The sequence below is a fragment of the Protopterus annectens genome, chromosome 6.part0, assembly GCF_019279795.1.
Source record: "Protopterus annectens isolate FY-2018-M chromosome 6.part0, PAN1.0, whole genome shotgun sequence".
NCBI classification, from domain to species: Eukaryota; Metazoa; Chordata; order Ceratodontiformes; family Protopteridae; genus Protopterus; species Protopterus annectens.
Genome location: NC_056737.1, coordinates 944,364,326 through 944,383,434, shown reverse-complemented (window position 1 = coordinate 944,383,434; position 19,109 = coordinate 944,364,326). Strand labels below are relative to the sequence as shown.

At 37.1% G+C, this 19,109-nt stretch overlaps 1 protein-coding gene across 3 annotated transcripts in view; it reads left to right on the top strand.

Moving 5' to 3' along the window:
- The window catches only part of LOC122804624 (alpha-1-antitrypsin homolog), a 150,599-nt gene that overhangs the window by 58,757 nt on the left and 72,733 nt on the right, over positions 1-19,109 (top strand). For all 3 annotated transcript variants that reach the window (XM_044074594.1, XM_044074596.1, XM_044074595.1), the window contains exon 2: positions 9,394-10,184. In XM_044074594.1, coding sequence (XP_043930529.1) covers positions 9,394-10,184 — 791 coding nt within the window. The remainder of the gene's footprint in view (positions 1-9,393; positions 10,185-19,109) is intronic.

The window sequence follows — 19,109 nt, the reverse complement described above, 5'->3', positions numbered from 1 at the left end:
GTCAAATGTACTTAAGGGGCTTATCTGATTAAGAAATACATAAAACATTTTCTGTACAGTACAGTTGATTTAACATCTATGTGTTCCAAGTTGTATAAATCAAAGCTATCTGCCTATTTCCCATAGAATATGTCACTCTTCTTATTACATGCATCACTGCACTCTGTACTGACTTTCTTGAACTTTTAGTCAGATATACAGACTACAACATATTGAAAATCATTGTTTTATCATTGGGTTTGTGGAGAGGAAACACTGAGTTGCCCCAGTGAAAGGAAATGTGAAGCAGTGCTCACTAGAAAAATCATCAGGTAGAATAATAAGACAAGCAGGTATTTGCCATGAAGGTTGTCAAAATATTTTACTATTCTTACATTGAATGTTGAAAAACTAACTTTCAGCAAAACTAGGAATGAATACAATAAAGCCATATTCAAGATATGTGTGTGCTTACAATTGCAAGACAGTAGTGTGACCCCCATCTGACTCCTTAGTAGAGCAAGGATATCGCTGTGCAAGTTACACATTTAGGGGCATAATGTGAAGTGGCCTGTAATAATGAGTGCAGCTCATGAAATAATGAGGACATCTGGATGGGATTACACAGGAATCACAGCAGCAAATCTTTATTGTTGCAAGTTCCATCTTTGATGTAACTAAAAAAAAACTTTCCCCAATAATATTGATGATCTTTCATGTATAATTTTATGGCAAAATACTTAAAACAGTCACACCAAGTGATGCTCCAGCAAGGAAGATGTACACCTAGTAATCTGATAGGCAGAGGTATGCTGGATATGTGCCAAGTGAAGGTGTGTAATTTAGGATTACTGCACTTAAAGGAGAACTGCACCGACAGCAGGGCTGACCTTAGCTGAAATGGCACCCTAGGCGAAGTACTTCTTACTCTTAAGCCCCACCCACACCATACTCAAGGAACATCCCTATTTGAGCCACGCCCACAGATGGGTCACTCCCACAAAAGTCACTCCAGTTCTTCTAATGCTTAAATGCATGAAAAATCATACTGTAACAGACACCTTGTAGCGTAGTTAAGACTGCATTTGAAGGCTGAATTCTCCTTAATAAACTTGCTTGATCTGTTGCTAGTGTAGAGAGTTTATCTACAGTCATGAAAGACAGTATTAACTGGTTTTTGCAAGGTGCATTGATATTTACGTTATAATTTGGTCTAGTACAGCTACACATTTGTAAAACCCTCACTCCCAATGTCCCACAGAAAGACACTTGTTGCTAAGGTTTATTACTGAAATTTGAATGTAAATTATATAATTCCACTACTCAGACATTCTCTACTTTTTTCTACACAACCCTGCTTGTACTGTAGCATTTGCACCCTCCTGCCACTTCTGTAATCCAAAGCATGATTTCACAGCACATAGCATGGCTCCCTACAGCCCCAACAGACTAGATGACTGTTTATACAGGTGCGATCCCATCTACTAACTACACCACATACAAAATATTCACATATGTAGCCACCTGAAAGTAATCTTTGCTACAGTTCTGAGCTTTGCTAAACGACCAAATTTGTGAGTGCAGAAAGAAACCAATATTTCTATTACAGTGCATTTATACTGCAGAGTTAACAGATCATTGCAGTTTCATACACAAATATCATCAAGCAGAGAAACGCACTTGTTGAAGCATAACTGCAGCAGCTAGAGATAAGAAATTAAGGGACCAATTGAAATGTGTATCTGCTTGTTGGAAACCAGCCCTGTTAAGGTTGCTAGCTATCAAATGAACAGTTACAGCAGCACTAAGAGCAAAATACTTCTGCTAGCTATATTTCAGCTTTTTTAATTAAGAGTTATACAATATTTACATTGTAAGCACGTGTGCGGTCACACCAAACAGAAATGCACCCTTCTTTGAAACCACACAGTAGCACAGCAACTACTGTAGTTGAGCTGACCACTTGAAATGCTTATATGTTGGTGCAGAGCCAATGTTAGGGTAACTAAAAGGTCAGAAAGTTACGGCAATGCGAGCAAGACCGCATTTAATAAGAATGAGAGAACTAGATGAAAATATATAATTTATCACGATGGACCTGATTTCAGACTTCAGCCAAAGACCACTTCACAACAACCTTTGTGAATAACAAAATGTTAAGGACATCACACACCAAACTACAATAGAAAACCAAATGAAATATAATTACCATGTCCAACAAACCATAAAAAAATATGTACTTATTTGAATTTACTGACTGGGAAAGTTGAACTAGACAGAGCACATATTCAGTGGAGGCCCGGGGGGAAAGTTCCATCACAGTAGTGAATTTCAACAAGCCAAAAGCTAGACAGCCTCTACAAACAAAACATTCCTTCACATGAAACTGCTAGGATTCGTATTGCCACAGCCTATCTAATACCCGCCATCTTATATGTTGCTCCAGTTTTCACAAGTTTAACAACCACTGTAACAGCAAATAACCAAATTCGTACCTAGTTGGGCCCACCACTGCATAGCCATTAACTGCCTCAAACTACCCACTTTCTTACTCACTCAACTACTGTCAGCCCATGAACTCCAGAAAGTTGTCCAAGCCTGAACATGCTTATAAAGCCTTAGCAAACCCTTAGGCTCCAAAGGGAAACTACTACTGAATATAACTAAAACCTAAAACCACTGCTGGCAACTCACTATAGTCCAGCACCATCTTCAAACTATGGAATTCTTTATCTGAGGCAAATTCAGAATGTAAAGTCTTTCAAAATCACAATAAAGCATCATTAGTTCAACAACTGTCTCTGCATATGCTCTCCAACCCAATAAATATATCTCCACCTCTTACTGATCTATTTATCTCACCAGCATAGTTTTCTTAAATATTGCTACAATGTCTTTTATTTTCCACTCAAAAGCATTTACTTCTAGATTAACTGAAACATTGTCCCAAACTGCTCCAGACTGATAGAACTGTACTAGTACTGAGGTGCATAAAACAGCTGCTATTTCTTTGTAAATATTCATGCCTACAATACCACATTTGTACTTTATATCACATCTGATTATTTTGATTATTATTTATACTTTGCATCACATTTTCTTTTTGTACCTCCCCAGGAATTCACTGAAAAGGGGTACTTTGCTGGCACTATCTTCAGTTCTTATTATGCTGTGGTCAGTCCAATGCAAGAGGGCAGCACGACCCTCCCAGTTGTCTAAAACCTGGAACAGAGTAACTGTGGACTAGAAATATAAGGAGGGGGATATGATGATAGGTTTAAGATACCCATCCCAACCCCGAGCCATAGACACCAGGCAGACAGAGGGGAAGGAGGGCAGGAGTTGGCACTGCAACACTGACCTATTTGAATATCTACAGTTGTGGCAGGTGTAACATGACTGTACTATGTTCTTCACAGTCAGTGTTGCAGTACTGATCCTTGGGAGGAATCACAAAGCTGTAAATTGGGTGGTTAGCTGCCTGAAGACCCCTGAGACAGAAGGTTCTGTTGATTTATAGTAGCACAACCTGCCTTATCCCTGGATGCAGTGCCTAAATGATATTCCTTAACAAAGGTGTGGACTGAAGACCAGATGGCAGCTTCCAGGATGGCCTGAGTAGGGCACCTTTTTAGGGAGACAGTGGTGGCCTCTCTAATTCCTGTGGCATGTCCCCTGACAGATGTTGTAGGTACTTTCCTTGATGAGTATAGCAAAAGGTAAAACAGTTTGCTGTCCATTTTGGTATTAACTCTGGAAATTGGGCCAGTTGCAGGTGTCTGCATAGCAGGAAACCCCAAAGATCAGTACTGAGATGGTGATCTACTCTTACATCTATAATTATGGGATGTTTAATGCAACTGTACTTTCATCATACATCTTACTAAATGAATCATGTGGAGATGTACCCACCCACATTCCCAAAAATTTATGGAAGGCATTTCCCCACAGAAGCCCCAGTCCTTATCTCAGTTCACCATGTGGCTTGTAACTAAAACCCTCTGCCCTTTATATATCTTATGTCCAGAAAAAGACCCAAAACTGTTTTTTGCAAAAATGTGTAAGTAATTTCTCATCTGGCTTAACCATATAAATGAGAGCATTACCCAGAAATTGAGATTTTCATCTACATTCCTGCTCCCTTTTTGGATTTCCATGTAGTGACAACCATAGGTTTCAAGTACCAAGCAAAAAGAATCAGTGACACTGGGCAACCCTAATGTGTCTATTCCATTAACTTGAAAGGCAGTTAGAGCCATCTGTGTAACTTTGCCACCAAATCAGTATAAAGTGTTGTGAATTTGATCAGTTTTGCAGAAACATTTGCATATAAGAGTGCTAACAATGCCTGAATTAAATACTGCAACTTGGGCCTGTCAAACTCCATCCTGACAGCTAAGATAACTCTCACCAAAAGATTTAATTTCTCTAGTGGTCGCTTTTATAGATGACCCAATTTTCAAAATATCAAAAGTTTGCTTTCCCTTCCTTTCACAAATCCACATTGATAGCTTACTATTAGCCCATGAATACATCTTGATAAACATATTGCAGTAATTGACATAAACAGTTTATAATCATGACTAAATATTAATAGTCTCTTCCCAAAGAAGGCAGGCTTGGGTCATTTCCTTCCTTTGGTAATAAAACTACTGCAACTTACTTTCAGTGTAAGGATATAGGCATAGATGGAATAACAGTGCACTGGGCATGTACCAATGAACACACATATTCTGTTCGTGAACTGCACATTACTCAGTACCACAAGCAAGCCACCATCCAGACAAAGACTGATACACTGTCCAAGGGGTATGCTGAAATTCTGCCCTGAAGTACAGGACTGTAATATTCCTTATTCCTTAATCCAAACTGAGTGGTTTAGTTTAGTACATATAGAATATATGACAAAAAGTCTGAATTTTAAACGAATGAAATGAAATGAAAGTAGATCAGGAGAAACATTTTCAATTGAAATCAATGTTTACGTCAATGATACATGATGTCTTTAGCAATAGCATGGTAAGGAGTAATTTGCTTTCCGGAGCTCAAGAACTGGACTTACCTTCTTGCAAAGCAAAGGAAATTAAAAAAAAAAAGTCACTCTTTGTCTCCCGTGTCACCCGCATGGTGAAAATAACCAGGCCACTGATGCACGCATGTCCAGGAAGTAAAGAAAGCTAATAGATCCGCCCACCTCTATCGCATTAATGAAGAAAAGAATGAGAGGCGGGCAGTACAAAAGCATCACTGGATGATTTAAATAAAACTAAAGAAGAGTAGCTACTGACTGATCACATATTCAGGGGGGGAGGGAGTGGAAGAATACAGTAGAGGGCTGGTGAAGTCATGCTTTAGATTACGGAAGTGGGGGGGAGGGCGCAAGTGCTACAGAACGGGCGGAAAAGTGGAGGAAAAAATAAAAAAAAACATGTAGTGGAGAAAACAATTTCATTAAATTTGCGCCCTTTATGAGGCCGGCCTGTACGGTGCCCTAGGCGGTTGCCTAGTTCGCCTATGCCTAAGACCGGCCATGACTGACAGACTAAAAAAATATGTTTATTTAATCATGGTTTGGTGTTTCCTACATTTTAACACCACTCTGGGACTATTTATAGGTTTTTAAATACCTTTATATGTAATTTCTGAGTCTGACCACATGAGGTCTAGCATCTTGAAGTGATCCTGATTGTTTAGTCTGCCTCTAGGCATCCCACAGTGCCATGCTTGTCTGTAAAAAAAAATTACATCATGCAGACCTCTTTCTTCTTAAGTTCCTGTCACTGCATTGATTTTACATGCATACTCTGCTGTTTTTCAGTCAGTTAGTTTTAAGTAACATTTCACGCTGTTCAATGACTAGTTAAAACACAAATACTGCAAATGCCACAGAACAGACTTTCCAAATGCTTTTTACTGCTGCTTCTTCTTAGAACAGCTAAATTGCAGTCTTTTGTGAAGCCTGAATTGTACTACTTTGACTTGTCTCCCATCTCCCTTCACACCTAACATCCCTAGCTGTCAAAGTGCTAAGGATAATTTGAGCTGTTACCGGCTGTGATTGACAGCTCACAGCAGGAGACTTGACTCATGTATTGTTTATTTGTTCTAGCCTTTCCTTTCTGAAGGACCAGGGAGCTGTGACATCACAGCATGGGTGGGTTTTTAGGATGGTCATAGTGATGTCAGTTTGGGGAGGGAACTGGCCAGAAAATTACCTGTATTCATTGGCCTTGATGACATCAATGAATTGGAGAATGCAGAATTGAAATCAAAATTTTTTGAAAGTTAACCCACCACAGTACAGTAAGGTACTGTTCTAGTGGAGAGAAACAGTCAATTTAAATATTTTAAATGTTGTATTGTTGTTCATTCATAGCAGGGACTTTAAATAGAGAGATAAAGAACAGAGAAGTTAAGCATTTAATAATGGAATTCCATTGTTGTCCTTTAAATAATTCTAAGGCACAATGAGAAATAAGACCAAAGGCTAAATGCTTTCTGAAGGAAATTCACATTTTCATGTCAAAAAGTATCAAACTAGAGTATAAGTATTGCCTCTGTGGTGTAGAGTGATAAAACCCTGACTATGACCCAGCATTCTCTGCTTCTGGTTAGCAGCCGTGGTGCTGGAAGGACCAAGAGAGAGGTTGTTGTGAGTGAATGGCTGTTGCCCTGGGGAGAGTAGCAGAGTGACCCACTGCACCAATGACCCAAGCAAGAGTGTTGAAGTACTATCAGTAGCATCTGTTCAGTTAGGTCGCTCACTCCACAGTCAAGGTACAAGGTCACCGGACATGTAGTGGCACACATAAACAAGACCTATAGAATTAACATCATCCATATGAAGTCAACAGCTTCCATAAGGAGAAAGTTATATAGGGAGGGAGGACCCTGACGTGAATAATGGCCTGTCCAGTGCCTTACTCTTACCTTCAAAGGTGGACAAATGGGCTGAGATTTTTCTTGCTTCAGGCAAGTAATGAATGGGTCATAAGACTTATGTGCTGCCTGGGGAACAAATGGATTGGCTCTCACCCTAGATGAAGAACAAGTAGATCAATAAGCTACTGGGCTGGAGAGGCCTAAAGCCAGAGGAGTAAGGGGGAAAAAGAGGCATAAGCAACTTTTTCAGTACCTTCCCCATTAGAGGCCCTACATTTCCTGTACATTATTGTAATGCAGGATGGTACCATTTTTCAGTAATGGCCATAATTTCCTTTCTGCAAACTCTGTTTTCTGAAATGCTATCTGTAAAAGATATTAGAGGCACCTCTCTTAACCTCAGCCTTTTAATTTACAACATTTTGATAAGGGGATGTTAATCAGGGTGCTGTGACAGTGTTAAGAAAAAAAAGTATGTGTTTTGGGATCATGTTGAAATTCTAAGGACCACAACTTGAAAACTAGAACAGCAAGACTGAAAGTATGTGTATATGAGGAATATAGGGATATAGGGCAAGAAATCATTAGGTCATACAGAAAGGAGTTAATAAATAGTATCTTAACAATTGAAAGACCACATACTTTAAAGACCTGGTGATCTTATCACCAAAGAAAAACACACATTTACAAGAGCATTCTCCTGGAACAGCCTCACAACTTGCCAAGATGAAAGAAGTGAAAAATAACACATTAAGTATTATGGTGGTGATTGGGGAGAAATACTATCCTGTGCCCCACAGACACACAGGTACTAATATCTATGTTCATAGGTAAATATTAAACTATCTGCCCTGAAGGGCCATTTTAAGTCTAGCCATTAACCTGAGGTCATAGTTAACTGCTGCATTTTGAATCTATGAGGTGAACAGCTTAACCATTATGCTTAACCCACCCTTTCACTAACTGAGATTGTGCAGCTATAAAAAAGGGAAAAGTTGCTATAATACTGTATCCCTTCTCCATGCTTGTATGATCTTCAAATTGACAAGCTAATGCTTTAAATAGTGTTGCTCAGTGATTGAGAATTGTGGTCACCAGCAGCACTCAACAACTCAAGTAAGAGGGGTACCCTGGCCTTTGATAAATTGCACTCACTGAAGTTTTCTTCACTCATTTAGTTTGTGACTGGGTGTCCTCTTCTTGAATATATAGTAAGTCTGAGGTCATGATAACTCAGAGAACTCACCTTATTCCAGCTACTTGTAACCTCATTGTTTATATTTATATCTGTATCCGTATATATATATATATATATATATATATATATATATATATATATATATATATATATATATATATATATATATATATATATATATATACATATATATATATATATACATATATATATATATATATATATATATATCTACATATGTATGTGCATGTATATGTGAAGCATGGGGTACTATTGGGTGATACAAAAAGGCAGTGTGTTTTGAGATTCATTACATGTTTTGACAATATTTGTCATAGTTGCTGTGCTCATGGAATAGCAGACTCATGGCAGACCTAGAGGTGGCATATCTTATTAACTCTCAGTTGCATTTAGCCTACAGGTTTAGTTGTAGATGTGACTGTATCAAACCAGAAACATTGACAAAAAAGCTACAGGTTTCTTAGCAGCTGAGATGAATTAAACTAACAGTGCCAATGATCTGTGAAACCTTTTGTAACAATCTTTCCATATATCACAGTGTAAGAATCTTAATGTCTAAGCATTTAAATGTCAGAACCACTAATTAAAGGACTCAGCAAACCACAACAGAAAATGAAAAAAAAAAAAAAAAAAAACAACCTGAGAAAAACATTTTGGGCAATATATAATATATGCATTAATTGGCATAGGTACAAAAATGCAGACCAGGAAAAAAATGTTTTAAAAGACAATTGTTGAATACATATTTATAATTATGACATGTTTATACTCTGCCACTGTGGTACAGATGATAAAGCTTTGACTGTTACCCAGGTGACTTGAGATTGGCTACGTTCTGTATATAATAACAAGGGATTATGGGAGTGAGTGGGTGGCATCGGGTCAGCCATGCAGAGGAAGAAAGTGATTTAGCTCGCTGTAATGCCAGAACCTCAAAGATTGACAAATGTGACTAATGCAACATATAGGAATAGTGCATCGTCTTGGATCTACCATGCCAGAGTGTTATGGCAGACTTCGCCATCCATATGGGGAAGGATGCACTTGCACAGGGAGAGGCACGTCTGGTGTTTTTGTCTGCAAACACCTACAGTAGCCACCAAAAGTTATTAGGTCACAGAACAAATCATCCCTTTATGGCTGCCCCATGATAACTCTACCGTGTTCAATTTTTTCCATATAAAATAAGGGTTGATCCTAGTGTAAGGACTTGCTGTTTAGCACGCCAGGGTGAGAACTATATGCAATTATTATGACATTTCTTTAAATGTAAATGTTGTACACTAATTGTCATTGTCTATAATTTCCTTTAGCAGGTGCTACCTGAAAATGAGAAAGATGATGTACTTGTGTTTACTTGTCATTCTGATGCTCTCCTCTACCCAAGGAGACCATCATATTGGCCATCATCATTATGACCATCCACCACAACAACATAATCCTCATCCAGATCATCATCATCCTGCTAAAGACGCAAAGCATGATCACGAGCATGATCCGCATAAGCATCATGACCATCCACATCATCATCATCTTCATGACAAAGACCATAAACATGACCATAAAGCAGACTCACAAGAGGAAATGCTGTGCCAGAAAATATCCCCAGGCAATTTCGACTTTGCATTCAGATTCTTCAAACACGTTGCTTCAAAGCCAAATGAGGCTTTCAAAAACATATTCTTTTCTCCACTTAGTATCTCTGCTGCATTCTCCATGCTATCTCTTGGAGCCAAACAGAATAGTCTGGATCAGCTAGTTGAAGGACTAGGATTTAATCGGACCGCACTTACTGACTCTGACATTCACCATGGTTTTGAACACCTTTTCCATATGTTAAACACTCACAGTGTAGATCTGCAGCTTAACACTGGAAGTGCTCTTTTTTTAAGAGAAGGAATTAAATTCCAACCACAGTTTTTAAATGATGCCCAGCACTATTATGCAGCAGAAGCATTTCATACTGATTTTTCAAAATCTGTTGAGGCTGTAAAGCAAGTCAATGACTATATCGAGAAGAAGACAAATGGTAAAATTGTGAATTGTTTGGCAAGTGTTGATCCAGACACTGTAGCACTTCTTCTAAGTTATATTGCTTTCTCAGGTAAGAAAATATTTTAAGTAAGCTAAAATATATATATTTTTGTATTCCAAAAGACAGTGGGAATAATTTGGGTATAACTAAAAATTGTTAAATATAGAAAACGTAATAGTTTTTCATAAGCATCCTTTCATGAGACATACATCTAGATCCACTGTTCATTATCTACATTTTAAGGATGAGTTAATATAATTACTAATCAATTAATTTCATTTGTATCCAGTTTATCCACTTCAGAGTTAAGGGGGGGGGGGGTCAGAGCTTATCACAACATGTGATGGGCACAAGGCAGGGAAACTAATCCTGGATAGAATGCCAGGATGCACACAGACACAGACGCACACACATGCACACACGCACACACGCACACACACACACACACACACACACACACACACACACACACACACACACACACACACACACACACACACACACACACACACTTTTGAGTATCACTATTTTATCCCCAGCAGACTTTAGGAATTATAACAATGTGTAAAAACAGATGCAAACAGATGGGATAACATGCGGACTCCACATAGAAGGTATTTAACTGAGAAATGAACTGAAATGTCAAGTGCTCTGAGGTAGCAAATCTATATGCTGCATAGCTTTGGCAATTATATAATATGAATTTTAATTATTAATGTAAATAATATATATAGAGGAGTGCATGAGGAAACTAAGATTCACGTTTATGATCTCTGACTTATGTTTTCTGTAACATGATGTTTCTAAGTTGGTATTTGACTCAGTTCTTTAGGGCTGATAAGTTTGCATATAAGTATACACAGACACACAAACATATACATATATCTATATAAATAGCTATATATATATATATATATATATATATATATATATATATATATATATATATATATATATATATATATATGTGTGTGTGTGTGTATGTATATATATATATATATATATATATATATATATATATATATATATATATATATATATATATATATATATATATATAGATATTGATATAGACATTTATAGATATCTATATATCTATATATTTATAAATATATCTATATATTTTATATATATATATATATATATATATATTATATATATAATATATATTTATATTGATATTTATATATTGATAGATATACACACACACACATATATATATATATATATATATATATATATATATATATATATATATATATATATATATATATATCCATATAGATTTAATCTTGAGAACCTAATAACTGAAGACAAGGAAACCTTCATAAAACACAGCCTAAAACATATTTGGCTCTTCATGGAGTTGTCTTACATGCACGTACAGTTCACAATTACACTGCAAGCTTGTGTCGTATAAAACCACATAAAAATGTTGGGATAGATCCGTTGCCAGTGGAGCGAAGAGAGATAGACAAAAATAAAACAACTCCTTCATGTGGCATGTAAGAATTGTATCCTAGAGTTAATGTTGAGATCTTACTTTAATTTTATGCACAGCAAGGACAAATTATTTCTTGTCTTCTTTGAAATAAGAGGGATTGTTGTACTACATTTTGGTGTGGTATAGTCCCCTTCTACTATGATGTAGAACTGGAAAATTGTATGAACTGAAGGTAGATCAATAAAAGCATGAAGGAAAATATTTTTGTTTTATTTCAAGTGGGATTATTATTTCCTTAAAAATGTGTCTAATACAAGTTTTAATGGGCAACATGTGTCATTATTTAATGAGGACAGACAAGCCAATTTCTCATTGCTCAGATCCATGTTAGGTGTTATGTTATTAACTGCTCAATGTGAGAAGTCATTGTAAAATCAGATTCTCTAAGGGTTTTCACCACATCTGCACTTTTTTACCTCCAGCTTAAGACACAAGTGAAGTGTTCTATATTTATTTAAAGGGTTTAGGCTGTTAGGCTTTAAAGTGAGGACAAAGAAAACTCTGTTAACTGACCAAAATAAAACAATAGCTATTTATCAAAGTACTGATGGAATAATTCTACCCTAAGCCTTAAACAATAATTAGAAATTAAGTACCTCTGTCAGTAATAGACTTGTAAGAATATTTCAGCTGGGTAGTTGTAAATCTGGGTACTATGAGTTCACCCGGAATTTCTAAGTGTTCTACTAACTTAAACAGGATTTAAGACTTACAAATGACAACAAGTCATCCAAAAGAACCTTGTGGATAAAAATCAAGACAGAGAAAGAAAACATTTAATGGTCTTCTCCCATTCCCCATTATCCAAGGTGGGGCCAACATTGGTGTTGATAGTATTTAGTATACAAGAGGTGCATTATTTTACCTGTAAAGCATGAGGACTTAACTCCATCTCCTCCCCCCAAGGAAATCATTGCTGGCATTTTGTTTCTGGTCACTTTGTTTCAGCTTGTGCTGTTTCTTTCATTTTTTTTGTCTGTCTTTAATCATGTAATCTAGACCTATCAGAACAGACACGCAACTGATGTAGCTTTAGTTTACCTTTTCTTTGATGACTGAGTATATGAGCTATTCCTGAGATCATTTGGTCTTTTCCAATACCCTGAGTGAAGATGGGATTGGATTTGTTTAGATTAATGGATGACCATAGCTTTTTAGCTCACTCTTAACAATTTGAAGTATAATGGTCTTTTCAGGCATATACTGCTTATTTGTTCGGTAGGGTGTTACACTTTTTGTAATTACGATATTTACTTATCCATGCTAAACATGAATAAACAATACATAAGCAATTGTTCTACTTAGCATTTCTTGTCAGAGCATGGTGTTACTATTAGCTTGTCATGTTCCATTTACCACAGAAATAGGTCAAGTATAAACACCCACAACATATTGGATTAATTTATTTTTATGTATTTACTTCTTATTTGCCTCGGTAGTAAAGAATTATAGTTTATCCTGCTTATCAATGCTGCTAAAAGCAAATAGTTTATGCCTTCCATCTTACAGGATCTCAGCGCATGTGTTCATACTGGTGATTTACCCTCAGCCATAAATAACAAGATGGTAGTTGGTGCACAGGGTTAAGGATGTAAGCTGTACTTCCTGTGGTACAAGGTTTGATTCCCTCTTCTCTCATCTTCCTAATGTGTTATTTTGAGTAAGTCACTTAGTCAGGCAGTGCTTACATGCAACTAGGAATTTGGGCTAGGCTCTCAGTGGTCCCCTGGACTGCAGCCCTAATAAATAGCTATGAAGCCGGCAAAATAAAATGTTCTTCCTGTGGCTCTAGGGAAGGACAGCGTACCAGATGACTATGTTCTCCTATTGAGACACTGAAGTAATTCTTAAGGAGCTACTGGCTCAACTTATGCATGGCAGTATTTAATGTTTTTAAGCTCTGCCTGCATCAGCTGAGACTGCTGTGAATAACTGTGAATAATGGCTTATTTCAATGCCTTCTTAATACAACATTTATTTAGATATAGCAGGCACGAGCTCATTAGTTAATATTCCTTCTGTGCTTTGAAATTCTTCAAGCCATTTTAGAGAGATGGTCATCTGTGTGTTATCAGTGTAAGTGAACAGCCTGATTGTATGGAAGATGACCTGTGAGTACCACAGTGACTGCTTGTAACATAAACAAGAGTACACCTCCCATCTAAAGAGTGAGAACTTAAAAACAATCAACTGAGGTAAGATAGGAGCTGTACTTCAGGAAACATATACACTGAGTTCCTAAAGTATTTTTTTTTTTTTGGGGGTAGGATATAGTTTTTCATTTGTTTTTGTATGTTTTTTCCCTGTTTGTTAACTGAGTGAATAGATTGATACATGGAGCCGAAGTACTGATCCTAGTTCCCCATTTTCATGTCATGGTCTTGGTCAGGTATAAATTACTGGCATTATTGTAATGATGTCATTTTATACACACACACATTTCATGTAAGTATAACCATGATTAAAATGATGGTAAGTGCAGCTACATAGCTAAGCTGATACAGTTAAACAGGAAATATCAAATTAGACATAGTTAATGAAAGACTCACAAAAGTCAGTCTGCTACCCTAAATATTTACAGCAAACACTACACTACACTGCACTATACAAAAAACATCTGTTCCAAACTGTATCAACAGCTAACCAAGAGTAACAACATCATATCAGTGTCAGGGGTCACATGGAAGTTCAAATAAGAGCCAACGGCATCATGAAATAAACAGTAGCAAGAAACAAAACCATTTGAGACACATGTAAAGAGAGGACTGTGTAATAAAACCAAGAACCAAATCAAAGCACACTTGTGACATGTAAGGTAAAACATCAGCAGGCACTGAAAAAATCCTGACACAAACTAGTCAGCTGCCTGCTCCTTCCCAACTTACTGGATTCAAACTTTTGAACACAGTGAGGTATAAGGCAGGTGTAGACATCATGGTAACCATTTCTGATTCAAAGACAACCCTATCAAGATGCAACGTTTTGGTTGCCTGTCTCTTCAGCTTACTACAAATACTAGTGAGACATTTCTGGGGTGTGGCATATGTTATATTTAGCCATGTGTTGTCCTACCCAGAAACACCTCTGGTAAGGCATTTAAGCAGATGAGTGACTCAGAAGATCACTACATAAGTATTCACAGCCCCTGCAAAATAAAGCTCACATTCTCACAGCTGTGTTAGTGCCTGAAAGTTTAGCAACTGGTAGTGTTTGTATTTGTGTGTGTGTGGGGAGTGCATGCTTGAATATGTGAATGTGTGTACGGAGCTGTCATATCTCCACACTCCCCCTAGACTAACGAACAAATCCTGCAACATGCAGAGAGGAACACTAGACACCAGGAATACCCTCTTTATATCTTGTCTTAAAGGCACTTAAAATTATAATACAATAACATTTTGCAGGACAAAAAATGTGGAGCTGGCGAAACACTAGACATCAGGGATAGTCTCTTTATATCATGCCTTAAAGGCACTTAAAAGCATAATGTAGCAACATTTTACAACATGAAAGATAATGTGTAGGGAAGAGTAGACATCAGGGGTACTTTGTTGTGCCATAAAGGCACTTAACAAAAATTCAAACCTTATACCATTGGCATTCATGCATATCACTTTGGCACAACACTTTATCAAAGAGTGTTTTCTATCTGCACTACCGCTAGACATGTGGGGTAGCTCTTATGTGTTACCTTAAGTAAAAAAAAACCTAAAGTAAAAGGATGGAAATGGTTAACACAGTGAACAGGTTTTGTAATCCTCTACACTAACCAGGGAGTTAGTGATAACAGTGCACGATTTACAAAATAGGAAGTATGTAACTCTACTGTTTGGCAATATCTACAGCATATAATGATCCATGAGAAACAATGAACAAGCCATGTGTAAGAGGCAACAGCAGGCGTGGTCTGTTAAATAACGGACAGTTGAGATGGATGGCAGTGTCCCTGTATGGGAAGAGGCTTTGGTATCAGTACTACAGGGTGCTACTCCTATTCCATAGGGTAAAATATTCTAGAATGTGGACCATTATCTGGTTAAGTGACTTCCTCAGTCACACTGCATATTCATGGAAAAAGAGGAAATCAAACCCAAGACTGTAAGTTAAGGCTTGCTAGCAGCTATAGATTCATAGAGTCATAGATTGTTACTAAAGTAATGATCCAGAGGGGGCCTTTCTAAGCTTAGCCAAGTTGTCCTGAAGGAATAATGATGTATCTGAATAGGACATTGAGAGCTAGGCATTTATAAGCTACCTCTGCATGTAAGGGACATGGGTGCCAGGCCTGGTGTAAATTTCCTATTCCCTACCCACTGGTCTAGGTTGCTTTTAAACTGGATACTAAACAAACTCAGCTTCACATGGATGAGAAGCCTGTTCTACAGGAGGGGCAGTCTCTGGGACACATAATTGTTCTCTAGAATGTTCTGTTTAAGTCACAGTTTACTTAAGTTCCATTATATCTGCTGTTTACTAGGTATAAATATGGGGAAATTTCTCAAGACTGGAGACATACACTTGTTAAACTTGTCTTTAATGGGAAGGTGAGTAGGACAAACTTAGAATCATACAGCCCCATAAGTTTACTTTCATGTTATGGAAAATAATGGAGAAGGTTATATTGGATAAGTTATTGTCAGAAATGGAAAGGTTGGGACTTGGAATCATATATCAGCATGCATATGTTGAAAATAGAACTATCACCACCTGTAAATATGATGTTCTATAACAATATAACCGCTATGAATGAAAAATTGTGCTGTGATGTAATTTATATAGATTTAACTTCAGCATTTGACAGGGTCATACACAAAACACTGATCAATAAATTACAACAACTAGGTATTGATGTACTCTTTATAAGATGGATAGCTGCACGGCTTACAAATAGGACATGACAAGTATCATACAGCAATTGAGGGTGTCGGACAAGGCTCTGTCCTAGGCCCATACTTGTTTAGAGTGCATATTTCAGATCTGCTATTTTAATCTGAGGTGCCCTACAGTCTGTATGCAGAGGATTTAAAAATAGGTAAACTGATTACATGTGCTACAGATAGGGCATGTTTTCAAAAAAACTTGACTAAATTGACCATTTGGGCACATGAGAATGCTATGCTTATAAATACATAAAAAAACTAAGCGTATGAGATTTGGGAGACATAAACTGAAAGGTGAATATTTAATACATCACACAGTGATTGAAACATATACTGTGTATATGGGTAGATCCAGTTTTTAGTTTTTCTAATCACATCAGCCAGTTGGTTAATGGTAGTTATGGAACTATAGGCTGTATAAAACAATATATAAAATCTAGGAAATTAAATTATGAAGTTATTGCTTTGTTAGCTATATTAGACCAAGCCTGAGTATAGAATAACAATATGGAAACATTATAAGAAAAAAAGCATGAGTAAACAGGAAAGAGTATACAGGAAATATTCCAGGGCATCTATGAATATAAAAATTTAAGTTATTATGATAGGCTAAAATATCTGAACTTGGAGAATGTCTCATATAGATATTTAAGAGGAGACCTTATTCAGGTATGTAGGGCATTTAGAGACAACTGTCTCTGGGGATATTTGGGGTTAACAAAAAGTAATAGAGAATCATCAGATAACCTATGTAGAACATTCTATAGGAATGAAAAGTGTACTAATTGGTTATCTGACAGAGCAGCTGATTAATGGAATAGACAACCAAATGACATTAAAGAAGGACTGGTTTAGCTATTTTATGAACATTCTAGACAATTATTATGGGAACAAGTGTTCTGATATATTGACAGGCTAGAAAGGCATTATTGCCCATGCTTGAAATATTTGCATATATGTATGTACTGATACTTCATAACTTGACAGAACTTCATTGTTTTTTTAATTCTATTAATTTTAAATGTTTGGGACTAAATGCTCAAATATGATATCCACAGGTCCTCACTTTATGAATCATAAGGCTTTAATGGTGACTTTCACTGCTGAGACTGTCATTCACAGAGAATTTTTATTTAGTGTGTTTGGTCCCTGCTAGTGCATAATACATTGGAGAGTATGGGTGTGAGGAAGTGTGGAATTCCATTGTTGGAATGGTTCTTTGAACTATGGTCGTAGTTCAGAATTACTGTTTTTTTTGCAGTGGAACACTGGAGCCAAGAACTGGGAGTAAAATATATTTTGTCCTTTCTCCACAGTTATGTGATCAGAGTTGGTATGTTTAAGTAAGGTGCTGTAGGATTATTTGTTCCCCCAATGGTATGCAAGAAGCTTTTGTCACTGCAAAAAAATGCTTGTTTATTTTTCTTTCTTTCTTTTTTCATGTTACTAGATATATGCATATGTTGGTTATTCTCAAAATGTAATTTTTTTCTGTAAAGGGATTGAGGGTTGAAGATTTTATGTGCTATCATGAATTAAAATCAGTATATTCATGAATCATTCTGGTACTCCATATGCAATTGTAATATACAGAGTCATTCAAATAGTTGTTGTTGTTGTTGTCTTTCGGCTTTTCCTGGTTAGGGGTCACCACAGCGGAACTCCGGTCCGCTAATGATTGGCAGTAGATTTTCATGAATGCCAAGGTGCCAGCTCGATGTTCAACCTTCAGCGAAGGCACACCCATTTACGCATGTCTTTCGACCGCCCACCAAACTGCGGGGAGGACATGCAGACTCCACACAGAAGGCACTCCCTGCACTGCAGTCGAGAATCAAATGGGAGAACCTCTTGCTGTGAGGTAGTACTAAATGAAATAAAGAAGTGAGAGGCTTGTATCCCTGAACAAAAAGATAACTGGACATGAAGCATACTTGCATGAGCTTGTTTAAGCAATCAAATGCAGCTCAGTCCTGACACATCAGATGCAAGGAAAGGGGACAGGTACTGAAAAGCATCTGAAGGCATGGCCATCCTGTCCCTATAATCTGAAATTATGAAAAAAAAAAGCAGCGCATAGCTACATCTAAGGGAACGAGGATTCTGAGCTTCTTAGGTCACAGTACTAAGCTGTCTGCCATAGAAATGAGATATCCACCTTTTCTGGTGCTGTGAAGTCCACTTCCTTTTATAAGACATACTAATGAGGCTGTAATGAGTCATTGCTCAGTGTGGCTTTGTCATGTCTCTAAATCACAGATTATTGCTGTCATGCTATTGGTCTGTATGGCACTGTACAAATAGCTTTAGTGGTGGTAATCTTACTGAATCCTGTGGTCGATCCTTCAGCAAATATTGCATGATTTTATCTATAGCTGAGGGTAATCTGGTTAGCTTTTGCTTTTCTGTCTACATTTTCTGATGCTTTCTACCTCAATCGGTGCTGTTGTCTGTCTTCCTTCTAGTGTTACCTAACATTTTCTAAATGCTCTTTTATCCACTATTTGTGGTGCGGCCTTTTTAATGACTACAGCTGTATTTTTATTTGACTTGTCATTTCCATGGCAACAGTTTCTAACTATTTCCAATGTTCATTTACAAGGCATTTAT